Source organism: Zophobas morio, unplaced genomic scaffold (assembly GCF_036711695.1).
Source record: "Zophobas morio isolate AGI-343-1 ecotype UQ-CSIRO unplaced genomic scaffold, CSIRO_AGI_Zmor_V1 ptg000021l, whole genome shotgun sequence".
NCBI classification, from domain to species: Eukaryota; Metazoa; Arthropoda; class Insecta; order Coleoptera; family Tenebrionidae; genus Zophobas; species Zophobas morio.
The window spans coordinates 23,799,520-23,821,288 of NW_026972126.1; the positions used below are offsets into that span (position 1 = coordinate 23,799,520).

General features: G+C 33.4%; 5 protein-coding genes across 7 annotated transcripts; 2 read left to right on the top strand and 3 right to left on the bottom strand.

Annotated features, from left to right (window-relative positions):
- Nucleotides 1–1,476: 1,476 nt before the first annotated feature.
- LOC135132717 (sepiapterin reductase) lies at nucleotides 1,477–3,047 on the top strand. Its single transcript, XM_064060902.1, has 3 exons — nucleotides 1,477–1,773; nucleotides 1,821–2,145; nucleotides 2,196–3,047. The coding sequence occupies exons 2-3, from the start codon at nucleotides 2,088–2,090 to the stop codon at nucleotides 2,927–2,929; spliced, it is 792 nt and encodes a 263-aa protein (XP_063916972.1). The 5' UTR covers nucleotides 1,477–1,773; nucleotides 1,821–2,087; the 3' UTR covers nucleotides 2,930–3,047.
- Nucleotides 3,048–8,313: 5,266 nt separating this feature from the next.
- Nucleotides 8,314–9,260, bottom strand: LOC135131949 (zinc finger protein 142-like). The gene is made up of 2 exons (XM_064059821.1): nucleotides 9,157–9,260; nucleotides 8,314–9,102 (listed from the first exon to the last, which is right to left on the bottom strand). The coding sequence occupies exon 2, from the start codon at nucleotides 9,068–9,070 to the stop codon at nucleotides 8,411–8,413; it is 660 nt and encodes a 219-aa protein (XP_063915891.1). The 5' UTR covers nucleotides 9,071–9,102; nucleotides 9,157–9,260; the 3' UTR covers nucleotides 8,314–8,410.
- Nucleotides 9,259–19,528, top strand: LOC135131941 (pseudouridylate synthase 7 homolog). The gene is made up of 6 exons (XM_064059810.1): nucleotides 9,259–10,405; nucleotides 10,455–10,658; nucleotides 18,319–18,472; nucleotides 18,522–18,720; nucleotides 18,783–18,934; nucleotides 19,003–19,528. Exons 1-6 carry the CDS (start codon nucleotides 9,428–9,430, stop codon nucleotides 19,344–19,346), a joined length of 2,031 nt encoding a protein of 676 aa, XP_063915880.1. The 5' UTR covers nucleotides 9,259–9,427; the 3' UTR covers nucleotides 19,347–19,528.
- LOC135131952 (uncharacterized) lies at nucleotides 19,380–20,186 on the bottom strand. 3 transcript variants are annotated; one of them, XM_064059826.1, is made up of 3 exons: nucleotides 20,043–20,186; nucleotides 19,667–19,885; nucleotides 19,380–19,614 (listed from the first exon to the last, which is right to left on the bottom strand). In XM_064059826.1, the coding sequence occupies exons 2-3, from the start codon at nucleotides 19,871–19,873 to the stop codon at nucleotides 19,519–19,521; spliced, it is 303 nt and encodes a 100-aa protein (XP_063915896.1). In that variant the 5' UTR covers nucleotides 19,874–19,885; nucleotides 20,043–20,186; the 3' UTR covers nucleotides 19,380–19,518. The 3 variants fall into 3 exon arrangements, with proteins under 3 accessions (XP_063915896.1, XP_063915895.1, XP_063915894.1); XM_064059825.1 differs by having other exon boundaries at nucleotides 19,667–19,875; nucleotides 20,043–20,184; XM_064059824.1 differs by lacking the exon at nucleotides 20,043–20,186 and having other exon boundaries at nucleotides 19,667–19,996.
- Nucleotides 20,187–20,237: 51 nt separating this feature from the next.
- Nucleotides 20,238–21,454, bottom strand: LOC135131947 (uncharacterized). Its single transcript, XM_064059817.1, has 5 exons — nucleotides 21,270–21,454; nucleotides 21,052–21,216; nucleotides 20,861–21,005; nucleotides 20,452–20,810; nucleotides 20,238–20,400 (listed from the first exon to the last, which is right to left on the bottom strand). Exons 1-5 carry the CDS (start codon nucleotides 21,290–21,292, stop codon nucleotides 20,283–20,285), a joined length of 810 nt encoding a protein of 269 aa, XP_063915887.1. The 5' UTR covers nucleotides 21,293–21,454; the 3' UTR covers nucleotides 20,238–20,282.
- Between the last annotated feature and the right edge of the window lie 315 nt (nucleotides 21,455–21,769).

The following is a 21,769-nucleotide window of genomic DNA, read 5'->3' on the forward strand; positions in this document are numbered from 1 at the left end:
GTGATTCTGAGGATAAGGTTAAAGATTCTAAAGAGTCCAAGAAATTCAGTAAATCTAGGGATTAGAGATCCTAAAGATTCGAACAATTTTAGAAATCCGAAAAATTCTAGAAATTATAAAAATTCAGGTGATTCTGTAGATGTTAGTTAAAGATTTTAGATATTCTAAAAATTCTAGGAATTCTAGTCGTTTTAGAGATTGTAGAGGTTCTGGGGATTCTATAGGTACTAAAGATTCCGCAGATTCTAAATGTTGTAGAAATTCTAAAGATTCGAGAAATTATAGAAATTCCAAAAATCCTAAAAGTTCCAAGAAATTAGCCGCGGTTCCAGCAATTCTAGAGATTCTAGAGGCTCTAGAGGTTTTAAAGAATCTAGAAGGTCTGAAAAGTCCAATGCTAAAAATTCTGCAGATTCTGGAAGTTCTACATGTTTTAAGGGTTCTAGAAATTTTGGAGATTCTGGAGATTCTAGACATTCTAGAGAAAATTATGGAGAGGCGAAAGATTCTGGATTCTAAAGATTCTAGAAGTTCTAAAGATTCAATAAATTCTAAAAATTGCAAAAATTCTAGAGGTTTTAGAAATTCCAAAGAGCCTAACGATTTTAAGAAATCAAAAGTTTTAAAGTCTAGCACTTCCAGCAATTCTAGAGATTCTAAAAATTCTAGAGATTTAAGGATTCTATAGGTTTTGGAGATGCTAAAGATTCTGCAGATTTTAAAACTTCGAGAAATTCTAGAAATTTCAGAGATTCTAGAAATTATACATGTCTTAAGGGTTCTAGAAGTATTGTTCTAGGCATTCTGGAAAAAATTATGGAGAGGCAAAAGATTCTGTATTCTAAAGATTTTAGAGACTCTAAGGATTCAAAAATTCTAAAAATTCCAAAAATTCGAGAGACTAAAAATTCTAGAAATTCTTGAAATTTTCGTGATTCTGAGGATGTTAAAGATTCTAAAGAGTCCAAGTAAATCTAGGGATTAGAAATTCTAAAGCTTCGAACAATTTTAGAAATCCGAAAAAGTCTAGAAATTTCAAAGTTTCTACAAGTTCTAGAGATTTTATTAGAGATATTGAAAATTCTAAAGATCGTAAGGATTTTAAGAAATCCAAAGTTTTAGAGTCTAGCAGTTCCATTAACTCTAGTGATTAGATATTCTAAAGATTCGAGAAATTCTAGGTAGAGGCATTGCTGGAACCGCTAGACTTTAAAACTTTGGATTTCTTAAAATCTTTAGGATCACTAGAATCTCCAAAGTCTCCAAAACCTCTAGAATCTCTAGAATTATTTATATAAACGATTACTTTGTAAATAGCAAAATTTAAGTATTAACCCAACATTACGCAATCATATGTACGTAATCCTGATTTCAAATTACTGTAATGAAATGAGGACCTTTCGACCAATGTCGCCGGAAGGACACTGTTTGAGACCAATAGAACCGTCCACTGCGTGCTTGGGCGTGTCCTCGCACCCAGCCAACTGTGCACTTTTCGTCCGATTATACTTGCTCGTTTATGGTTGTTTACTTATTGTGGTTTATTGCGTTGGTAGCAATGCAACCTTGTTGATAACCCGTTAATAACATACAACAACTGCAAATTAAAATAAATCAAAGTCACCAAATCACTTCTTATGGATCCTTGGGGCTTGACCGCAAACGAAAGTACAGTCGTCGAAACCAAATTTTCACGTCTGACCTTCGAAGACAATTTCATTCCAACAGTAAGCGACACCTTGCCGGATTCGCAGCAATATTTAGCAATATTAGGTAAAAAATTTCCACTTGATCCGATCCAACATAACCTCACTTTGCAGAAAAAAAACTCCACGACATAAAAAATGACCCCAATGTGCTGAAGCAACTGATCGAAAAGAGGGAAGCTTGCATGCAGAATTTACTCAACGGTGAGACGCACTTCGAGGAAAACAACGATCTAGATACCCCCGTGGGGAATTCTCAGCTCATTCGAACAATTCTCCCGCAGAAACAAGCCCTAAATAAAGGCGAAGTGGTGGAACTGATCAACTACGATCAATTAGAGACCAGTGATAGCGAGAAAGAGTCGGACACGAGCAGCAATAATGACATCAATTGACTTTTCAAAGAAAGCCATCGTTTTAGTAACAGGGGCTTCTCGAGGTAAGAAAAACCAAATTCACGGTCGCCAAAATTAAAAAAAAAAATTGTAGGTATCGGCCGCACAATCGCGCTTGAAATATCTCGAAACCTCAACCAAAACTCCATAATCGTTTTGTTAGCGCGCTCGGGAAACGACCTCGAACAAACCAAAACCCAAATCCAAGAAGTAGACAAGTCGCTGACGGTCATCACTCATTCCGTAGATTTAGCAACCGCTGATGTCAAAACCTACGAACTCATACTCGACAGCGTAACTACGTCGGTGGACACCGCAGGCATCGAGTTCGGGATCGTCTTCCACAATGCCGGCACGACAGGAGAAGTCAAGCAAACGACCGACTTGTGTAGCTTTCAGGAGTGGAGGAAACACTTCGACCTAAATTTGTTCTCAGCGGCGGCACTAAATTCCGTTTTCGTTCGCAAGATTCGCCCGATTGCCCCGCAGTTGGTCGTCGTCAACATAACCTCACTTTGCGGGAGGACGCCGTTCAAGAATTTAGCGATGTACGGCGCTTCCAAAGCCGCGAGGGAGATGCTCTTCAAGGTGCTGGCTTTGGAGGAGCCCAACGTTGTTGTTTTGAACTATTCCCCGGGGCCTGTCGATACCAGCATGTTTGATGGAATTATAGCGACCGCGCAGAGCGAGGAGGTCCAAAACAGCTTCCGCAAGGTGAAGGAGACCACGATTTTGACCCCAGAACAGACGGTGGGAAAGCTGTTGGGACTGCTGGAGAAAGGAGATTTCAAGTCTGGAGACACTGTTGACTATTTTGATAGGATTTAAAGAGAATGTATCTACTATTTTTTGGAGGCTCGGCTTACGTATAGGTGCACTGTTTATAAATATATATATATATATATATAATTTACACATGTAATAATCGATTAAAGCATCAGTCAAAGTTGCGTGTGGTTTCTTCAATCTGACGACCTTAGTTTCGAGCAAGCAAGGGTAAACATCCAAAGTTGCTGTTGACGTTCTCGCTGACGTTGCTTTTAAAGCTGAAAATTGTCATTTATAAGCTTAGTAACTTTAATGTTCAACCTTTTCCGTATTTAAAGGGTTTATACTACAAACATTTACCATTTTAGACATGTTTTCAGTTTCTTGTTGTCGAAATAAGTCTACACATATTAAGAAAAAAGGCAAAATGTAGCCCCGCCCACCCGCCCTGTCTCAATCGTGATGATTTTTTTATTCGGCGTGAACCAAGGGGGCGGAGCCTAACTGCAAAATCCTTATTTTCTTACAAAAATTTACCATTTTAAACATGTTTTAAGTTTCTAAGAATAACAAAATCGTCACAATTGAGATAGGGCGGGTGGGCGGGCTTACATTTTGCCATTTTGTTTTAGTTTCTGTGGACTTCTTTTCACAACATGAAAATTAAAACATTTTTAAAATGGGAAATTTGTATGACGAAATATCGATTTTGCAATTACTTTAAAGTTTCTAGAGGTTTTAGAGATTATGAAGATTCTGATAATTTTGTAGGTGTTTAAGATTCTGGAAATTCCAAGAAATTCTGTAGATGTTAGAGATTCTGGAGATTCTAAAAATTCCAATAAAGTCAAGGGTTTAGAGTTTAGCAGTTTCAGCAATTCTAGATATTCTAAAAATTCTAGGAATTCTACTGAAGATTCCGGAGATTCTAAATATTCTAGAGATTTTAAAGATTCGAGAAATTCTAGAGATTCTAAAGATTCTATAGATCCTAAAAATTCCAAGAAATCCACTGAAGATTCTAGAGGTTCTAGACATTCTCTAGAGAAAATTAAGCAAAAGTTTCTAGAAGTTCTAAGGATTCAAGAGATTCCAAGGACTCAAGAAATTCTAAAAATTGCAAAAATTCGAGAGACTCCAAGAAATCCAAAGTTTTAGAGTTTACCGGTTTCAGAAATTCTAGATATTCTAAAAATTCTAGAGATTCTAGTTGTTTTAGAGCGTCCAGAGGTTCTGGGAGATTCTAGAGATGCTAAAGATTCCGGAAATTGTAATGGTTCTAAAGACTTCAAGAAATCCAACTCAAGCGGTTCCAGTAATTCTAGGGATTAGGGATTCTAAACCTTTGAAAAATTTTAGAAATCCGAAAAATTCTAGAAATTTTTAATTTTCTACAAGTTCTAGAAATTCTAAAGATTCTAGAGATTTTACAGATCATAAAAGTTCCAAGAAATCCACAGCTGTTCCAGCAGTTCTAGAGATTGTAAAGATTCTAGACGCTCTAGAGGTTTTGAATAATCTAGAAGCTCTGGAAAGTCTGAAAATGCTAAAAATTCTAGAAATTCTACATGTTTTAAGGTTCTAGACATTTTAGAGAAAATTAGGCAAAAGATTCTAGAAGTTCTAAGGATTCAAGAGACTAAGGACTCAATAAATTCTAAAAATTGCAAAAATTCGAGAGACTAAAGATTCTAAAAATTCTTGGAATTTTCGAGATTCTGAAGATGTTAAAAATTCTAAAGAGTTCAAGAAATCCAAAGTTTTAGAGTTCACCGTTCCAGAAATTCTAGATATTTTAAAAATTCTAGAGATTCTAGTGGTTTTAGAGCTTCTAGAGGAAATTCTAGTGGTCCTAAAGACTCCGGTTCCAGTAATTCTAGGGATTCTAAAGCTTCGAAACATTTTAGAAATTTTAGAGTTTCTACAAGTTCTAGAGATGTAGAAACATGTTCTATGAACATTCTGGTGATTCTTTAGATGTTAGTTAAAGATTCTAAATATTCTAAAAATTCTAGGAATCCTAGACGTTTTAGAGGTTTTGGGGATTCTGTAGGTACTAAAGATTTTGGAGATTCTAAATGTTCTAGATGATGAGATTCTAAAAATTCGAGAAATTCTAGAAATTCCAAAAATTATAAAGATTCTAAAGAGTCTAGAGATTCTACAGATCCTAAAATTCCAAGAAATCCACAGTGGTTCCAGCAATTTTAGAGATTCTAAGATTCTAGAGGCTGTAGATGTTTTAATGAATCTAGAAGCTGTGGAAAGTCTGGAAATGCTAAAAATTCTGCAGATTATAAAAATCCGAGGAGTTCTAGAAATTTGGGAAATCCTGAAGATTCTAGAGGTTCTGAAGATTCTACAGATGTCTCTACAACTTCTAGAGATTTTAGAGATTATGAAGAGATTCTAAAAATTTCAAGAAATTCAACGGTTTAGAGTTTAGCCGTTCCAACAATTTTAAAAATTCCAAAAATTCTAGGGATTCTAAAGATTTTAGAGATTTTGGAGGTTTTAGAGATTTTGAAGTTTTGAAGATTTTAAAGATCCTAAGATTTTAAGAAATCCAAAGTTGTAGAGTCTAGCGTTCCATCAATTCTAAAGATTCGAGAAATTCCGAAAATTATAGAAATTCTAAAAATTCTAGAGGTTCTACAGATCCCAAAAGTTCCAAGAAATCCACAGCGGTTTCAACAATTCTATAGATTCTAAACATTATTAATAATAATAATGTTTATTAGTGCCTTAATTACAATACATCACTATTGTTTGTGCACATGTCAGTTTACAATTTGATCAATTGTAGACGCTCTAGAGCGTTTAAAGAATCTACAAGCTCTGGAAAGTCTGGAATTGCCAAAAATACTAGAAATTCTACATGTTTTAAGTGTTCTAGAAATTTAGGAGATTCTGAAGATTCTAGAGGTTCTAGACATTCTAGAGAAAATTAAGCAAAAGTTTCTAGAAGTTCTTAGGATTCGCGAGATTCCAAGGATTCAAGAAATTCTAAAAACTGCAACTAGAGAGACTAAATATTCTAGAAAGTCTTGGAATTTTCGAGATTCTGAAGATGTTAAAAATTCTAAAGAGTTCAAGAAATCCAAAGTTTTAGAGTTTACCGATCTATAAATTCTAGATATTTTAAAAATTCTAGAGATTCTAGTGGTTTTAGAGCTCCTAGAGGTTCTGGGAGATTCTAGAGATGCTAAAGATTCCGGAAATTCTAGTGGTTCTAAAGACTCCAAGAAATTCAATTCAAGTGGTTCCAGTAATTCTAGGGATTCTAAAGCTTCGAAACATTTTAGAAATCGGAAAAATTCTAGAAATTTTAAAGTTTCTACAAGTTCTAGAGATTTTAGAAGTTCTAGAGATTATGAAGATGCTGGTGATTCTGTAGATGTTGGTAAAAATTCTGGACATCCTAAAAGTTACAATAAATTCAAGGGTTTAGAGTTTAGCTGTTCCAGCAATTTTAGAAATTTCAAAAATTCTAGGGATTCTAATGATTCTAGAGATTCTGGAGGTTTTAGAGATTTTGTAGATTCCAAAGGTCCTAAGATTTTAAGAAATCCAAAGTTTAAGAGTCTAGCAGTTCTATCAATTCTAGAGATTCTAAACATTGTAGAGATTCTATAGATCACAAAAGTTCCAAGAAATCCACAGCGGTTTCACCAATTCCAGAGATTCTAAATATTCTAGACGCTCTAGAGGTTTTAAAGAATCTAATGCTCAAAATTCTTTTCGAGGAATTCTAGAAATTCCAAAAATTCCAGAGATTCTAGAAATTCTACATGTTTTAAAGGTTCCAGAAATTTTGGAGATCCTGAAGATTCAAGAGGTTCTAGATACTCAAGAAAAAATTATGGAGAGGGAAAAGATTCTGGAGATTCTAAGGATTCAAGAAATATCAAAAATTCCAAAAATTTGAGAGACTAAAGATTCTAAAAATTCTTGAAATTTTCGAGATTCTGAAGCTGTTACACATTCTAAAGAGTCCAAGAAATTCAAAATTTTCGAGTTTACCGTTCCAGAAATTCTAGAAATTCTAAAAATTCTAGAGGTGCTAGTGGTTTTAGAGCTTCTAGAGGTTCTGGAAAATTCTAGAGATGCTAAAGATTCCCGAAATTCTAATGGTTCTAAAGACTCCAATTCTCTAATTCTACGGATTAGAGATTCTAAAGCCTCGAAATATTTTAGAAATCTGAAAAATTCTAGAAATTTTAAAGTTTCTACAAGTTCTAGTGATTTTAGAGATTCTAGAGATTTATGAAGAGATTCCAATAAATTCAGGGGTTTAGAGTTTAGGGCTTACAGCAATTTTAGAGATGCTAACACTTCGAAAAATTCCATTTTGGAAATTCCAAAGATCCTAATGATTTTAAGACATCAAAAGTTTTAAAGTCTTTCAGCAATTCTAGAGATTCTAAAGATTCTAGAGACTTAGGGATTCTAGAGGTTGTACATGATTCGAGGAACTCTAGAAATTCCAAAAATTCTAAAGATTCTAGAAACTCTACATGTTTTAAGGATTCTAGAAATTTTGGAGGTTCTGAAAATTCTAGAGGCTCTACACATTCTAGAGAAAATTATGGAGAGGCAAAAGATTCTAGAAGTTCTAAGGATTCAGGAGACTCTAAGGATTCAAGATTCTGAAGATGTGAAAGATTCTAAAGAGTTCAAGAGATGCTCAAGATTCTGGAAATTAAAAATAAAAATCATCACAATTGAGATAGGGCGGGTGGGCGGGCTTACATTTTGCCCTTTTGTTTTAATATTTGTAGACTTCTTTTCACAACATGAAACTTAAAACATGTTTAAAATGGACAATTTGTATGTATAAGGAAATTGATTTTGCAATTAGGCTCCGCCCCATAATTGCGAAATTCATACTTCCTTGCAAAAATGACCCATTTTAAGCATGTTTTAAGTTTCTTATTGTGAAAAGATGGCTATGTATGTATATTAAGACAAAAATGCAAAATATATTCGATTCTGATGATTTTTTTTCGTTATAAGCCGAGGGGCGGAGCTTAATTGTAAAATCCTTATTTTTCCACTTAAAAAAGAAAATTAAAAGAGAAGCCCCACCCATCCGTCGTGATCGCAATCGTGATGAATTTTTCATTCGTTGTCAGAGCGAGGAGCGGAGGGTAATTGCAAAATCGATATTTCACTATACAAATTTAGCATTTTAAACATGCTTTAAGTTTCTTGTTGTGAAAAGATGACTACACATTTTAAGAAAAAAAGACAAAATGTAAGCCCCGCCCACCCGCCCTATCTCAATTGTGATGATTTTTTTTATCGTCGAGAACCAAAGGCGTGTTCAGTGACAGTGGGCGGAGCCTGTCAAAATGCTCGATAAATAAAAATATACAGTAGGATCTTCAATAACATTTATATCAATGTTGATTCAGGTGGTTTTATCTTTAATAATTGCAATGTTGGTTGCATACATCACAAAAAGATATTCTTTATTCAGTTATTTAAAACTATAGTCATAAACGAAAAATGATTCAATTATTTAACATACACCACTGATCACACTTGATGACTAAGTCTATGATACGTGTAGTTCTCGTTAGTCCTCGTCTGGCACCCACACAAGTGACACCGCCTCGACAACGCATTTGTCGGATGTCCGTTCTTAACATGATCCTGGAACTCCTGAGACAACTTCGTCTTAAAATCGCACATATTGCAATCCAGCCACCTGATGAACCCCATATCCTTATGCATCACCTTCCTATGTTTATTCAGCACAGTTTTCTGAGTAGTGGTAAAATCACACTTATCACACTGTATAACATCCAAGTGTTTGTGTTTAACGTGAATAGCTAACCCATTGGGGCGATTTGCCAAAAACGGACACTGCTTGCAAGCAAACCGTTTGGACGGTTCTACCTTCTTGTCTTGAACCTTGTTCACTTTGGCTTCGGAATCTTCAGGCGAGTAGTCTTTCGTGCACTTTTTGTAGGCGTGATTCGTGAAGACGACAATGGAATGAGAACGAAACTTGCACTTTCGACACAAGTGTTCAGTGGGAATGGGTGATATTGCTTGTATTTTGTGGTCATGGTTGTGGTAATAGACTTTGAATTGGGTGCGAAAACAACACTTTCGGCAGGTGTAGGGTTGTAGGATCTCTGACGCGCATTGGTAATGTTGTTGTAGGGTTTCTGTTGCCAAAGGTTCAAACATTGTTGTAAAGTGAGGTTATGTACAAATGGGAGCTACAAAGAAAAAATTGGTCATTAATTCGTTGGGTCTGTTTTAAGTCGAATTACCTTATTATTCGAAAAATATGTTAGTTTACTTGAGTGGTAATTAAATAACTTAACTAAACGCTTAATATTATTAGTGTGATGTATTAAGTGTTGCCTATCCGACTATTTCCATTTTCGTGGAAGTGGCAAAAGTTCCACAGCTGTCACAGCACCATACGTCACTTGTCAGTTGTCACATTATTTCACCAAAATCGACTTTCTCTTTTCTTACTTAGAACACGTGTTTGTGGTTAGAACCGACAATTAACTTAATGCAGTGCACCCCACGATAATGCCGAAACCACGCACTGGCAAGAAGCCCCCAGGTCGCTTCCACGCAAAACCGGCCCCCCGTAAAGAGTACCAGCACCAAAACCAGCTGCAAGAAAGCGACGTGGGTATCACCCAGTTCATAAGCCCCCTTGACGGGTTCTCCGCCGTGATCAAAGCCCGATTTTCCGACTTCCAAGTCAACGAAATCGACCCGAACGGCGACGTCGCTAAACTGACAAACCAACAAATACCCAAAGACTGCGAAGACACCAAACCCCAAGCGGAACCCCCTTCAGAGACTCCCTTGCCCCAAATCCCGCAAAACACATGGGACGACATTAAAACCATGCTTCAGTCGTCAGAACCCACTAAAGTCGAACTGGATGCCACCAACTTAGCCAAAGAGCAAAGAGCCGAGATTCACGAGGGTTTGAAGAAGGCCTTCGGGAGGAAAATCGTGGGGACTACAGTAACCGAAGGCGAGACCAAGAAGATGGTTTTTACGAAGTTCGACGGAAAGGGGGACAGGGGGTTCAACTGGCCGAAAGACAGGGGGGAATACGTGCACTTTCTGGTGTACAAAGAATCTCGAGACACGTTAGACGCGACTTTAAAAATCGCGAGTTGTTTAAGAATCCCGGCTTCAAGTTTCGCGTATGCGGGTGTTAAAGACAAAAGAGCGAAAACGACGCAGTGGTTTTCGGTGAAGAAAGTCGAACCGTGGAAGCTTATAATAAAAACTAAGTCTTTGTGGGGCGTCAAAATCGGCAATATCGCGTTCAAGGATAAGCCGTTGAAGCTCGGGGATCTCAAAGGGAACAAATTTAGGATAGCGTTGAGGAACGTGGCTGGGGATGACGGGTTGATTGAACAGGCGCTGCAGGGTCTCAAGGAGAAGGGGTTTATTAATTATTACGGGTTGCAGAGGTTCGGGAACGATAAAGAAGTGCCCACTTTTGCTATCGGGGTGCAGTTGCTTCTAGGCAATTGGAAAGAGGTTGTGTAGTGATGAGGTGTTGGTTTGTTTGTGAGTTTGTTGGTTTCAGGCTTGCGAGATTATCTTGAAACCGACGGAGTCCGATAGGGCCGATTTTCCGATCACGAAAGCCAAGAAAGTGTATGCGGAGACGGGAGACGCGTCTAAAGCGCTGGAGGAGTTTGATGACAACAGGAAGACAAGTATTGAGTATTTGTTGTTGTCGGGGTTGAGTAAGGGGCACGCGAATGACTATGTCAATGCCTTGTCAAGTGTAAGTATGCACTATTTTTGTCGTTATCTTAGCAAATACTAGTCCCGCCCACCCACCCTCTGTTTTCTTAGAAGGTTTATCATCTGCCAAAATCAATTTTATCTTAGCAAGTTTTCTTCTTGGTCACTCGTTTTTTTTGATGAAAAATGGAATTTGTGTTGATAAATAGTGTAATCTAAACAACAAATGTAAAACTAATCCCACCCACCCCCACTTTTAAATTTCATTGGCTTATTTACGTAATTAACACTCAATTCTTCAATTTTTAATTTTTTTTGGCCCTTCAGTTTTTCGATTTACAATTTTTCAAGTTTTTTAATTTTAGATCTTCCAGTTTCTCAATTTTCCAACTTTTAAAATTTTCAATTTTTGGTTTTGCAATTTTTCGATTTAAAATTTCTCGAGTTTTCAATTTTTGGATTTGTAATTTTTCGTTTCGGTTTTTTTAATTTTCTTTATTTTTACATTTCCTTTTTTCAATGTCCTGATTTTCAACTTTTTTTGTTTTAATGCGAAATTTTAGATTTTTCAGTTTCTCGATTTTTCATTTTTACCACTTTAGAATTTTTCCGGTTTTCAATTATTGTATTTTAAAACTTTCATTAATTCGATTTCTCAATTTTTCAATCATCTCATGCTACAGTTTTTCGACTTTGCAATTTTGACGATTCTTTAATTTTTCGGTTTTACAATTTTTGAGTTTTCCAATTTTTCGATTTGATTCTTTTTTTTCTTCTTTTCAATTTTTTGATTCACAAGTTTTTTTGATTTTTACTTTTTCAATGTTTCAATTTTTCGTTTCTTCAGTTCTTCGATACTCAGTTTTTCGATTTTCCATTTTTTCTATTTTGCAATTTCCCGTTTTTTCCAATTTTTTTCTTCGATTTTTGATTTTTTCATTTTTCAACTTAAAAGTAAAATGAAAACTTTGAAAAGTCTAAAAATTGGAAATCAAGAAGTTGAACAATTGAAGAAATGAAAAATTGAAAAACCCAAGGCTTAAAAATTGAGAAATTTAAAAAGTTGAATTTCATTGTCTTCTTTTATTTACTGTGAGCTTCAATTTCCCTATATTCAGTTTTCTGATTACGTACTCAATTTTTCCAAATTTCAGTGTTGGGATTTTACAGTTTTTCGATTCTTTAATTTTTCGATTCCTCAATTTTCCGATGTTTCAGTTTTACGATTTTTCAATTTTTCAAATCAATAAAATCCAAAATCTCCTTGTTTACCATTCCAAAAATTTTTGGCAGTTCTAAATTTTCGAATCTAGGATTTTTTGATGTTTCGATTTTTCAGTTTTTGGATTTTTCAATTTTCTCATTTTTTTGTGTTTCGATTTTCCGTTTTTTTCTGTTCTTCGTTATTTCCATATCTCAGTTTTTCGAATTTTTAACTTTTAGATTTTTCAGTTTTGATGTTTCGATTTTTTGATTATTCAGTTTCTGGATTTTTCGATTTATCTATCGATTTTTTTCAGTTTTAAATTATTCAATTCATCAATTTTTAGTTTTTCGATTTTGGGCTACACTTTCTGTGCAATTTTTCTTTCTTTTTTTGTTTCTTGAGGTTTTCGATTTGAAATTTTTCGTTCAGATCTTAATTTTTTCAATTCTACGTTTCTTCAATTTTTCGTTTTACGATTTTTCAATTTTTCATTTTTCGATTCAAAATTTCTGCAGTTTTCAATTTTTCAATGTTCCGATTTTATAATTTTTGTTTTTTTCAATTTCACTTTAGTAAATTTTTCGTGTCTTATGATTTGCAATTTTCCAGTTTTTCGTTTTATTTGTTTCTTCAATTCTACGATATGCAACGCTTCGAGTTTTCATTTAAAAATTTTTCAGTTTCTCGATTTTCCAGCTTTTGGATGTTTCAATTTTTTGATTTTGGAAATTTTTCGTTTTGCAATTTCATCAGTTTTGAAATTTTTGTTTCTCAATTTTTTCGATTTTTCAGTTTTTGACATGTCTCCAAATTTTCGATTTGCAAGTTTTCGTTTCGGTTTTTTATTTTCGATATGCTTTCAATTTTTTGGTTTTTCAACGTTCTGATTTTATAAATATTCTTTTTTTCAATAGGAAATTTGTCAATTTGGATTCTTTAATTAATTATTATTCGATTTGTAATTTTTCGGTATTCAACTTTTCGATTTTTTAATTTTTAGTTTCTTCAATTTTTAATTTGCAATTTTATAATTAGAATGATTTTTTCATTATTGCATTTTAAACCTTTTTCATGCATTTTTTTTGATTTTTAAGTTTCTGGATTTTTTGTTTTTCAGTGTTTCGATTTTTCGTTTCTTTAGTTCTTCGATTTGCAATTTTTCGTTTTTGCAGTTTTTTATTTTTCCATTTTTTCTGATTTTTTAGTTTTTAGATTTTGCGTTGCTTCTATTTTTCGACTTACAATTTTTCAATTTTTCCTCTCTACAATTTTTAGATTTTTCACATTTTCAATTTTTCAATGTTTCAGCAAAAAAAAAATTATTAAAACTGATATCGAAAAATTGTAAATCCAAGAATTGGAAATCGAAAAATTGAAAAAACGACAAATTGAAGAATGGAAAGATTAAAAATTGAGAAAATTAAAAATAGACAAAGTACGAAATATTGTAAAATCGAAAATCGAAAAATCAAAAATTGAATAAACGAAAAATTACAAAATCGAAGTAAATATTGAAAAAGCAAAGAAAATAAAGAAACTAAGAATTGTGATATAAATTCGAGAAAATCATAATACAAAAATCTGGAAAATGAAAAATAAAAAAGACTTGAAAATTGAGTGGGACCAAAAATTAAAAAATCGAAAAATTCAAGAAACGAAAAATTGAAAAATTTGGAAGTCCAAAAATTGAAAACTTAAAAAATTATTATATTATTATATTTTCTTAGAGGATATGTCATTTGCCAAAGTTAGTCTTATCTTAGCAAAAACTAGTTCCGTCCACGCCCTCTATTTTCTTAAAGTCTACGTCATTTTCCAAAATCAGCCTTATCTCGGCAAGTACTAGCCCCACCCACCCACCCTTTATTTTCTTAAAAGGTTTATCATTTGCCAAAATCAATTTTATCTTAGCAAGTTTTATTCTTGATCACTCATTTTATTGGATGAAAAATGGAATTTGTGTTGATAAAAAGTGGAATCTAAACAAAAAATTTAAAACTAATCACACCCACCTCCACTTTTGAATTTCATTGTCTTATTTTTGAAAAATTATAATTTTTTTCGATTTTTGTTTTCTGATAACCTCTTCAAAGTTATAACCAGGGGCGTAATTAACACTCCTGCAGCTTTTTTGACTTGAATTTTTCAATCCTTCAATTTTTCATTTTTTTGGTTCTTCAGTTTTTCAATTTTCCAACTTTTAAAATTTTCAATTTTTAGGTTTTGCAATTTTTCGATTTAAAGTTTCTCGAGTTTTCAATTTTTCGATTTGTAATTTTTAGTTTCGGTTTTTATTTTCTTTATTTTTACAACATTTCCTTTTTTCAATGTTCTGATTTTCAACAAGGTTTATCATTTGCCAAAGTCAATTTTATCTTAGCAAGTTTTCTTCTTGATCACTCATTTTATTGGATGAAAAAGGGAATTTGTGTTGATAAATAATGGAATCTAAACCAAAAATGTAAAGCTAATGCCACCTAAAAAAATTTTCAGTTTTTAGATTTTGCAATTTTTCGATTTAAGATTTCTCGAGTTACAATTTTTAATTTTTCAATTTTTCGATTTGTAATTTTTCGATTTGTAATTTTTCGTTTCGGTTTTTTATTTTCTTTATTTTTCCAACATTTCGATTTTTCAATATCCTGATTTTCAACATTTTTTTTTAATATGAAATTTTAGATTTTTCAGTTTCTCGATTTTTCCACCATTTTAGAATTATAGAATTTCTCCGTTTTTCAATTATTGTTTTTTAAAATCGAAAAATTGAAAAATCAAAAGAAAAACGAAAAAGTATAAGACGAAAACTTTAGTAAATCTGAAAATTTGAAATGAACAACTTGAAAAAACGACAAATTGAAAAATGGAAAGAATAAAAATTGAGAAACTTAAAAATAGAAAACGTGCGAAATATTGAAAATTAAAGAAATCGGAAAATCTAATAATGGGAAATCCAAAAACTGCAAAATTGAAAAGTTCAAGGATTGTAAAATTGAAAAATCAAAAATTGAATAAACGAAAAATTACAAAATCGAGGTAAACATTGCAAAACCAAAGAAACTGAAGAAACGATGATTGTGATATAAAATCGAAAATGAAAGATAAAAATCAAGGACTTAAAAAATTGAGGGGACGAAAAATTGAAAAATTTGGAAGTCCAGAAATTGAAAAATTGAAAAATTATGTTATATTTTCTTATAAGGTATGTTATTTGTCAAAATCAGTGTTATCGTAGAAAGTACTAGCCCCACCCACCCTCTATTTTTTTAGAAGATTTATCATTTGCCAAAGTCAATCTTATCTTGGCAAAAATACTAATCCCGCCCACCCGCCCTCTGTTTTCTTACAGTCTACGTCATTTGCCAAAATCAGTCTTATCTTAGCAAGTTTTCTTCTTGATCACTCATTTTTTTGGATGAAAAAGGAAATTTGTGTTGATAAATAGTGGAATCTAAACGAAAAATGTAAAACCAATCCCACCCACAAAAATTTTCAGTATTTAGGTTTTGCAATTTTTCGATTTAAGATTTCTCGAGTTTTCAGTTTTTAATTTTTCAATTTTTCGATTTGTAATTTTTCGTTTCGGTTTTTTTATTTTCTTTATTTTTACAACGTTTCGATTTTTCATTTTTACCATTTTAGAATGTCTCCGTTTTTCAATTCTTATATTTTAAAATCGAAAAATTGAAAAATCAACAATTTAAATTTTCGAATCAAAAAATGAAAAACTTCAAAATTAGAAAATTAGAAAATCAAAAGAAAAACGAAAAAGTATAAGACGAAAACTTTGGTAAATCTGAAAATTTGAAACGAATAACTTGAAAAAACGACAAATTGAAAAATGGAAAGATTAAAAATTGAGAAACTTAAAAATAGAAACACTGCGAAATATTGTAAAGTCGAAATATTGAAAATTAAAAAAATCGGAAAATCGAATAATTGAGAAATCCAAAACCTGCAAAATTGAAAAATTCAAGAATTGTAAAATCTAAAATTGAATAAACGAAAAATTACAAAATCGAAGTGAACATTGAAAAAACAAAGAAAATGAAGAAACGAAAAATTGAAAAAAACGATTATATTATAACATGTGCTAAAATCAGTCCTATCTTAGAAAATACTAGCCCCGCCCACCCACCCTCTATTTTCTTAGAAGATTTATCATTTGCCAAAATCAGTCTTATCTCAGCAAGTACTAGTCCCGCCCACCCGCCCTCTATTTTTTTACAGTCTACGTCTTTTCTTAGCAAGTTTTCTTCTTGATCACTAAGTTTTTTAGATGAAAAATGGAATTTGTGTTGATAAATAGTAGAATCTAAACAAAAAATTTAAAACTAATCCCACACACCTCCACTTTTGAATTTCATAGGCTTATTTTGTTTATTGTGAGATGAAGATTGAATTTTATTTTTTCAAGTGGTCAAAATGCTTAAAAACTTCAAATTAATTAATTAGTTAATTAATGAATTAATATTAGTAAATGCAAAATTTAAAAATTGAAAAATGAAAAAATTGGAAAATCGAGGAATTGAAAAATCAGAACGAAAATTGAAAAATTGAATAAACGAAAAATTAAAATCAAAAGAAACATTGAAAAAATAAAGGAAAAATTGTGATCTAAAATCGGGAAAATGAAAAATAAAAATGAAAAACTTAATAAATTCAGGAAACGAAAAATGGAAAAATCGAAAAATGAAAAATCCTAATAACGGAAAATTGCCATTCGAAAATTTGAAGAAACGAATAATTGAAAATTTGGAAGTCGAGAAATTGAAAATTTGAAAAATCAATCTAAATTTTCGAATCAAAAAATGAAAAACTTCAAAATTGTAAAATTGGTCAAAAGAAAAACGAGAAAGTATAAGACGAATACTTCGGAAAATCTGAAAATTTCAAATAAACAACTTGAAAAATTGGAAAAACCACAAATTGAAAAATGGAAAGATTAAAAATTGAGTAACTTAAAAATAGATAAGTGCGAAATATTGTAAAGTCGAAATATTGAAAATTACAGAAATCGGAAAATCGAATAATTGAGAAATCCAAAAACTCCAAAATTGAAAAATTTAAGAATTGTAAAACCGAAAATTGAAAAGTCAAAAAATAAACGAAAAATTACAAAATCGAAGTAAACATTGAAAAAGAAAGAAAATGAAGAAACGAAGAATTGTGATATAAAATCGAGAAAATGGTAATACAAAAATCTGGAAAATAAAAGATAAAAATCAAGGACAAAAAAAATGAGGGTACGAAAAATTGAAAAATCGAAAATTTCGAGAAACGAAAAATTGAAAAATTAAAAAATTATATCAAGAAATTGTAAAATCGAAAAACTGCAAGAACGAAAAATTGAAAAAATTGAAAAATCTAAGAATCGAGAAATTGAAAAATGAGCAGTTAAAATTTTTGGAGTCAAAAAATTAAAGTGAAAAATTGTAAAATTAAAAAATCAAAAGAAAAACGAAAAAGTATAAGACGGAAACTTTGGAAAATCTGAAATGAACAACGTAAAAAATTGAAAAAACGACAAATTTAAAAATGGAAAAGTTAAAAATTGAGAAACTTAAAAATATAAAAAGTGCGAAATTTTGTAAAATCGAAATACTGCAAATTAAAGAAATCGGAAAATCGCATAATTGACAAATCCAAAAACTGCAATATACAAAAATTGAATAAACGAAGAATTGTGATACGAAATCGAGAAAATGATAATAAAAAAATGGAAAATGAAAGATAAAAATCAAGGACTTAAAAAATTGAGGGGACGACAATTGAAAAATCGAGAAATTCAAGAAACGAAAAATTGAAAAATTCAAAGCTCGAAAAAAGCAAAAATTGCGATTTCAAAGACTTGTAAAATCGAAAAAGGAAAAACGAAAAATTGAAATATTAACCCGACCTCTATTTTCTTATAAGGTATGCCACTTGCCAAAACCAGTCTTTTCTTAGCAAATACTAGCCCCGCCCACCCACCGTCTATTTTCATAAAGATTTATCATCTGCCAAAATCAGTCTTATCTTAGCAAATATTAGTCCCGCCCACCTGCCCTCTATTTTCTTAAAGTCCACGTCATTTTCCAAAATCAGTCTTTTCTTAGCAAGTTTTCTTTTTGATGACTTATTTTATTGGAAATGGAGTTTGTGTTGATAAATATAGTGGAATTTAAACAAAAAATAAAATTGTGATCTAAAATCGAGAAAAGAAAAATTAAAAAATCGGGAAAATTAAAAATAAAAATCAAAAACTTGAGGAAACGAAAAATGGAAAAATGAAAATTGTAACATCGGAAAATTGCATTTCAAAAATTTGAAGAAACGAAAAATCGAAAATTGTGATCTCAAATTTTTTTTTCCCAAAAATTGGGAAATTGAAATAACCCTAAATTAATAATTGAAAAATGAAAGTGAAAATGTGTTTAACAAAAATTTATGTTAGTTACATTATTAGCGCATTTAAAATTAATAATAATTATGTAGTAGTTTTATTTTTCTTCAGATACCGAGAAACACAAGACTGCTTTACCTCCACTCGTTCCAAAGCTTGGTCTGGAATTGCGTAGTTTCCAAAAGAATAGAAAAATACGGCCTTGAGGTCGTGGAAGGTGATTTAGTGTACGCCGAAAATGAAGAACAAAATGGCGACGATAACGGTATATTTGTTAATTTGGTCGATTTTATAAATGATTTTTTTATATTTAGAGGACGGGGAAACCTCTGACCCCAAACGACCAAAAGTTAAAGCTCTCGCTTCAAACGAGTGCTCGAACTATACCATATATGATATAGTTTTGCCGCTGCCAGGGTTTGACGTCACTTATCCGAAACATCTGGAGGAGTTTTATAAAGAAACGCTCGAAAAATACGGTTTGACGCTTGAAATGACCCGCCAAAAAGTCAAGTAAGTATTTATAAAAAAAAAAAAAAAAAAAAACTAGAGTAAACACTGTTATGTAATAATAGGGAATATTCGTTGAGCGGTGCATACCGAAAGGTCATGGGCCAAGCCCAGAACCTCTCCTGGAAAATAATGCACTACAACGACCCCAATTACAACCTAATACGATCCGACTTTGAAGAACTGAAAGGGGAAAAGGAGCCAGTTGACGTCACAGGTGGGTTCAACCAATCACAACGTGGGCGTAACTTCGCTAACCAACCGTGTCGTCGATTTGTGTTGTAGGTGGAGCCTACAAAGCGCTAATCTTGGAATTCAATTTAGATTCAGCGTCGTACGCCACAATGGTGCTACGCGAGATTCTAAAAACCGACACTTCGGCTAGCGCCAACGCCCGCTTGAATAATTATCACTCAGAACGGGAAGAAAAAATTCGTACGAAAGAAATTCCAGACAATGAAAACGAAGAATTTTCCGAGAAAATCGGGCTACTGAGTGACGCGAAAAAGTACGAGGCTTTCAAAAATCTCGTCTTTGGTGAAGAAGATTCGACTTTGAAGAGAAAACACGAAGAGTCGGAAGGGGCTGTGGCTGCTAAAGTGGCGAAAACTGGAAAAAACGGGAGTTGAAAGATTAGGTTAGGTGCAATGTGATGAATACAATAAACGCTATCAGATTTATTGAAACAATAAGCGAAACATTGGAATACAATTGAACTCTAATTATTTGTTACAATACGAGAATTTTTGTAAAAACGAGGACTGTATTGCATGTGGTTATAAACCTAAGTATTATATGGCCTTAAGCAAAATACTTTTGTAGTTCACCCTTGTCATACAAGGCTTTGACGTCTGAACCCCCTCCTAGGCATTCTCCTTTAACGAAAACCCTAGGCACCTGAAACAAGCCACACTCACTAACCTTGGCCACTCCCCGCGCTCGTTCTTACCGTTTTGGCTCCGGTGATCTCCCCCAGGATCGCCTGGATCTCGTCGCAGTCGTCCCTCTGATCCAACTCAATCGCGGTAAACTTCTGCTTCAAGTTGTCAAACACCTCCTTGGCTAACCTACAATAGGGGCAATAGCTCTTGGAGAAGATGACAACCGTGTCGCTTTTGATCAAGTCCTTGACCAGTTGGGCTTTCGGCGCCGTCATGTCTATGGGTAGCTTGGAATTAAAAACGCCCATTACCTTGCTGAGCAGGATGGAAAAAGCAGCCGAGACTTGACAATATATCGTATTGAAAAAAGCGAATAAGCCCATCGTTAGGTGAGGGAGACAACACAAAGTTAAAGTTAGGGGACGCTGTATGTATGTAACTTACTGTTTGTTTTGACGTTAAAAATTAAATATGCACGTGCTCACAAAGGAAACCTTCGAAAATGTTGTTGAACTGAAAAATGTGACCTGCCGGGAGCTGGGAAAGTGTTTCGTCATGCGGATTTCCAGATTTCGATAACGAAGCGGCAGGAGGGGATTCAAGGTTAGGTCGGCGCGGGCTGTCAATTACGGCGTCCGGTCACTGCGCAGCGCTGTCTTTTTATTTTTATAAAGTGTTCAAAAATTACAAGATGGGTATATTTGTGTTATAAAATTTATAAAACGAGACGTCGCCGTCCGAGTTCAGAGCAAAAACATTTAAATTGTCTTCGTCAACATTGCTTGTATAATCTTCACTTGTACTAAAAACAATAATAATAATAATAAGTGTTATCAATTTTCTTACCACTTACCACACAATTAAATTAAAATTTTCTAAATTTTCGCGACAAGTCGGCATATTCACGTCAAAATCAGCCGCTTTTTTCAAACTATCCCTAGCTTGAAAAGTCTGTGGCGCATTTTGCCTCAATTTTTCCAAAACTTCAGTTGCTTGGTCAACATTTTCATCTATTTTTGCAACTTTTGTGGGAGGTCCATCTTCTTCCTCTACTTCTTCTGTCTGTCTTGAATTTTTTAACACAGGAGTCTTCAATTTACACCCATGCAAAGCTAGCTGTTTATACGCCAAGTATTTTTTCAAACATTTAATATTCTTGTACGCCTCCTCAATCCCCATAGGAACGTCGTTACAAACCAACTCCAACTTATTCTACAACTAACAGTTTTTGAAACATTCGAACACACACTAGGCAACATTACTATTTCCACGAGAAACAGCGCCTCTTCTGCGTTCAAGAATTTCCCGTCTTTGTTCTGGACCCCGAAATTGGCCAACGCGCCCACGATTTTGGTCACTTTTGCCTGGTTTTGGAGTGGTAGCCATTCAGCAACGCCTCGGGCAACCCTAATTGAATTAAATTCAATCCAAGTATGGCAAGATTGCAACAAACCTTCTGTCAACTCGGTTGTGCTTCAAATAGTCTTCTTTATCTTTGAAGAACTTGTCTTTGCGGCATTCCTCATCTTCGGTCAGTGGCGACAAAAACAACTTTGAACCAAATAATTCCAGTTTTTTCGTGATGGGGTTGTTGTGGTCGCTTATGTATTTTTCGGCTCTGTGTACAATTTTGTTTAGTTTGTGTATGGATATTTGTATTGTTGTACTCACAGTTGCCGGATTTCGGAAGTCATTTTTAGGTTATGTTTATGTTACCACGAGCGTATAATTAATGCGATGATTGACGTCTACTCTGCGATGTACCAAGTTTCTCATGACGAAACTTGCAAAATGGACCTTAAGTTGATTACTACAAAAATGTACCATTTTAAACCTATTTTGAGTTTTTTTATTAAGTCTACACAAATTAAGAAAAACAAAGCAAAATGTAGCCCCACCCACCCACCCTGTCTCAATTGTGGTGATTTTTTTATTCGTCGTGAGCCAAGAGGGCGGAGCTTAACTGCAAACTCCGTATTTCTCTACGAGAAATTAAAAACACGTTGTTGAGTATCGTGTTGTTCAAAGACTATTACGTATATTAAGAAAAAAATAAAGCCAAAGATTAGGTCCCACCCATACGAGCCCCGATCTCAATTCTCGGTTGTGATGAATTTTTCATTCGTTGTCAGATCGAGGGGCGGAGCCTAATTGCAAAATCCATATTTCCT

Coding starts and splice junctions, on each gene's coding strand:
- LOC135132717 (XM_064060902.1), top strand. CDS start 2,088: ATGACATCAATTGACTTTTCAAAGAAAGCCATCGTTTTAGTAACAGGG. Junction 2,146..2,195: donor AGTAACAGGGGCTTCTCGAG/GTAAGAAAAACC, acceptor AAAAAATTGTAG/GTATCGGCCGCACAATCGCG.
- LOC135131952 (XM_064059824.1), bottom strand. CDS start 19,981: ATGGGCTTATTCGCTTTTTTCAATACGATATATTGTCAAGTCTCGGCT. Junction 19,615..19,666: donor AGATCACCGGAGCCAAAACG/GTAAGAACGAGC, acceptor GGCTTGTTTCAG/GTGCCTAGGGTTTTCGTTAA.
- LOC135131949 (XM_064059821.1), bottom strand. CDS start 9,070: ATGTTTGAACCTTTGGCAACAGAAACCCTACAACAACATTACCAATGC.
- LOC135131947 (XM_064059817.1), bottom strand. CDS start 21,292: ATGACTTCCGAAATCCGGCAACT. Junction 21,217..21,269: donor ACTTCCGAAATCCGGCAACT/GTGAGTACAACA, acceptor AATTGTACACAG/AGCCGAAAAATACATAAGCG. Junction 21,006..21,051: donor CACAACCGAGTTGACAGAAG/GTTTGTTGCAAT, acceptor TAATTCAATTAG/GGTTGCCCGAGGCGTTGCTG.
- LOC135131941 (XM_064059810.1), top strand. CDS start 9,428: ATGCCGAAACCACGCACTGGCAAGAAGCCCCCAGGTCGCTTCCACGCA. Junction 10,659..18,318: donor ATGTCAATGCCTTGTCAAGT/GTAAGTATGCAC, acceptor ATTTTTCTTCAG/ATACCGAGAAACACAAGACT. Junction 18,473..18,521: donor ACAAAATGGCGACGATAACG/GTATATTTGTTA, acceptor TTTTATATTTAG/AGGACGGGGAAACCTCTGAC.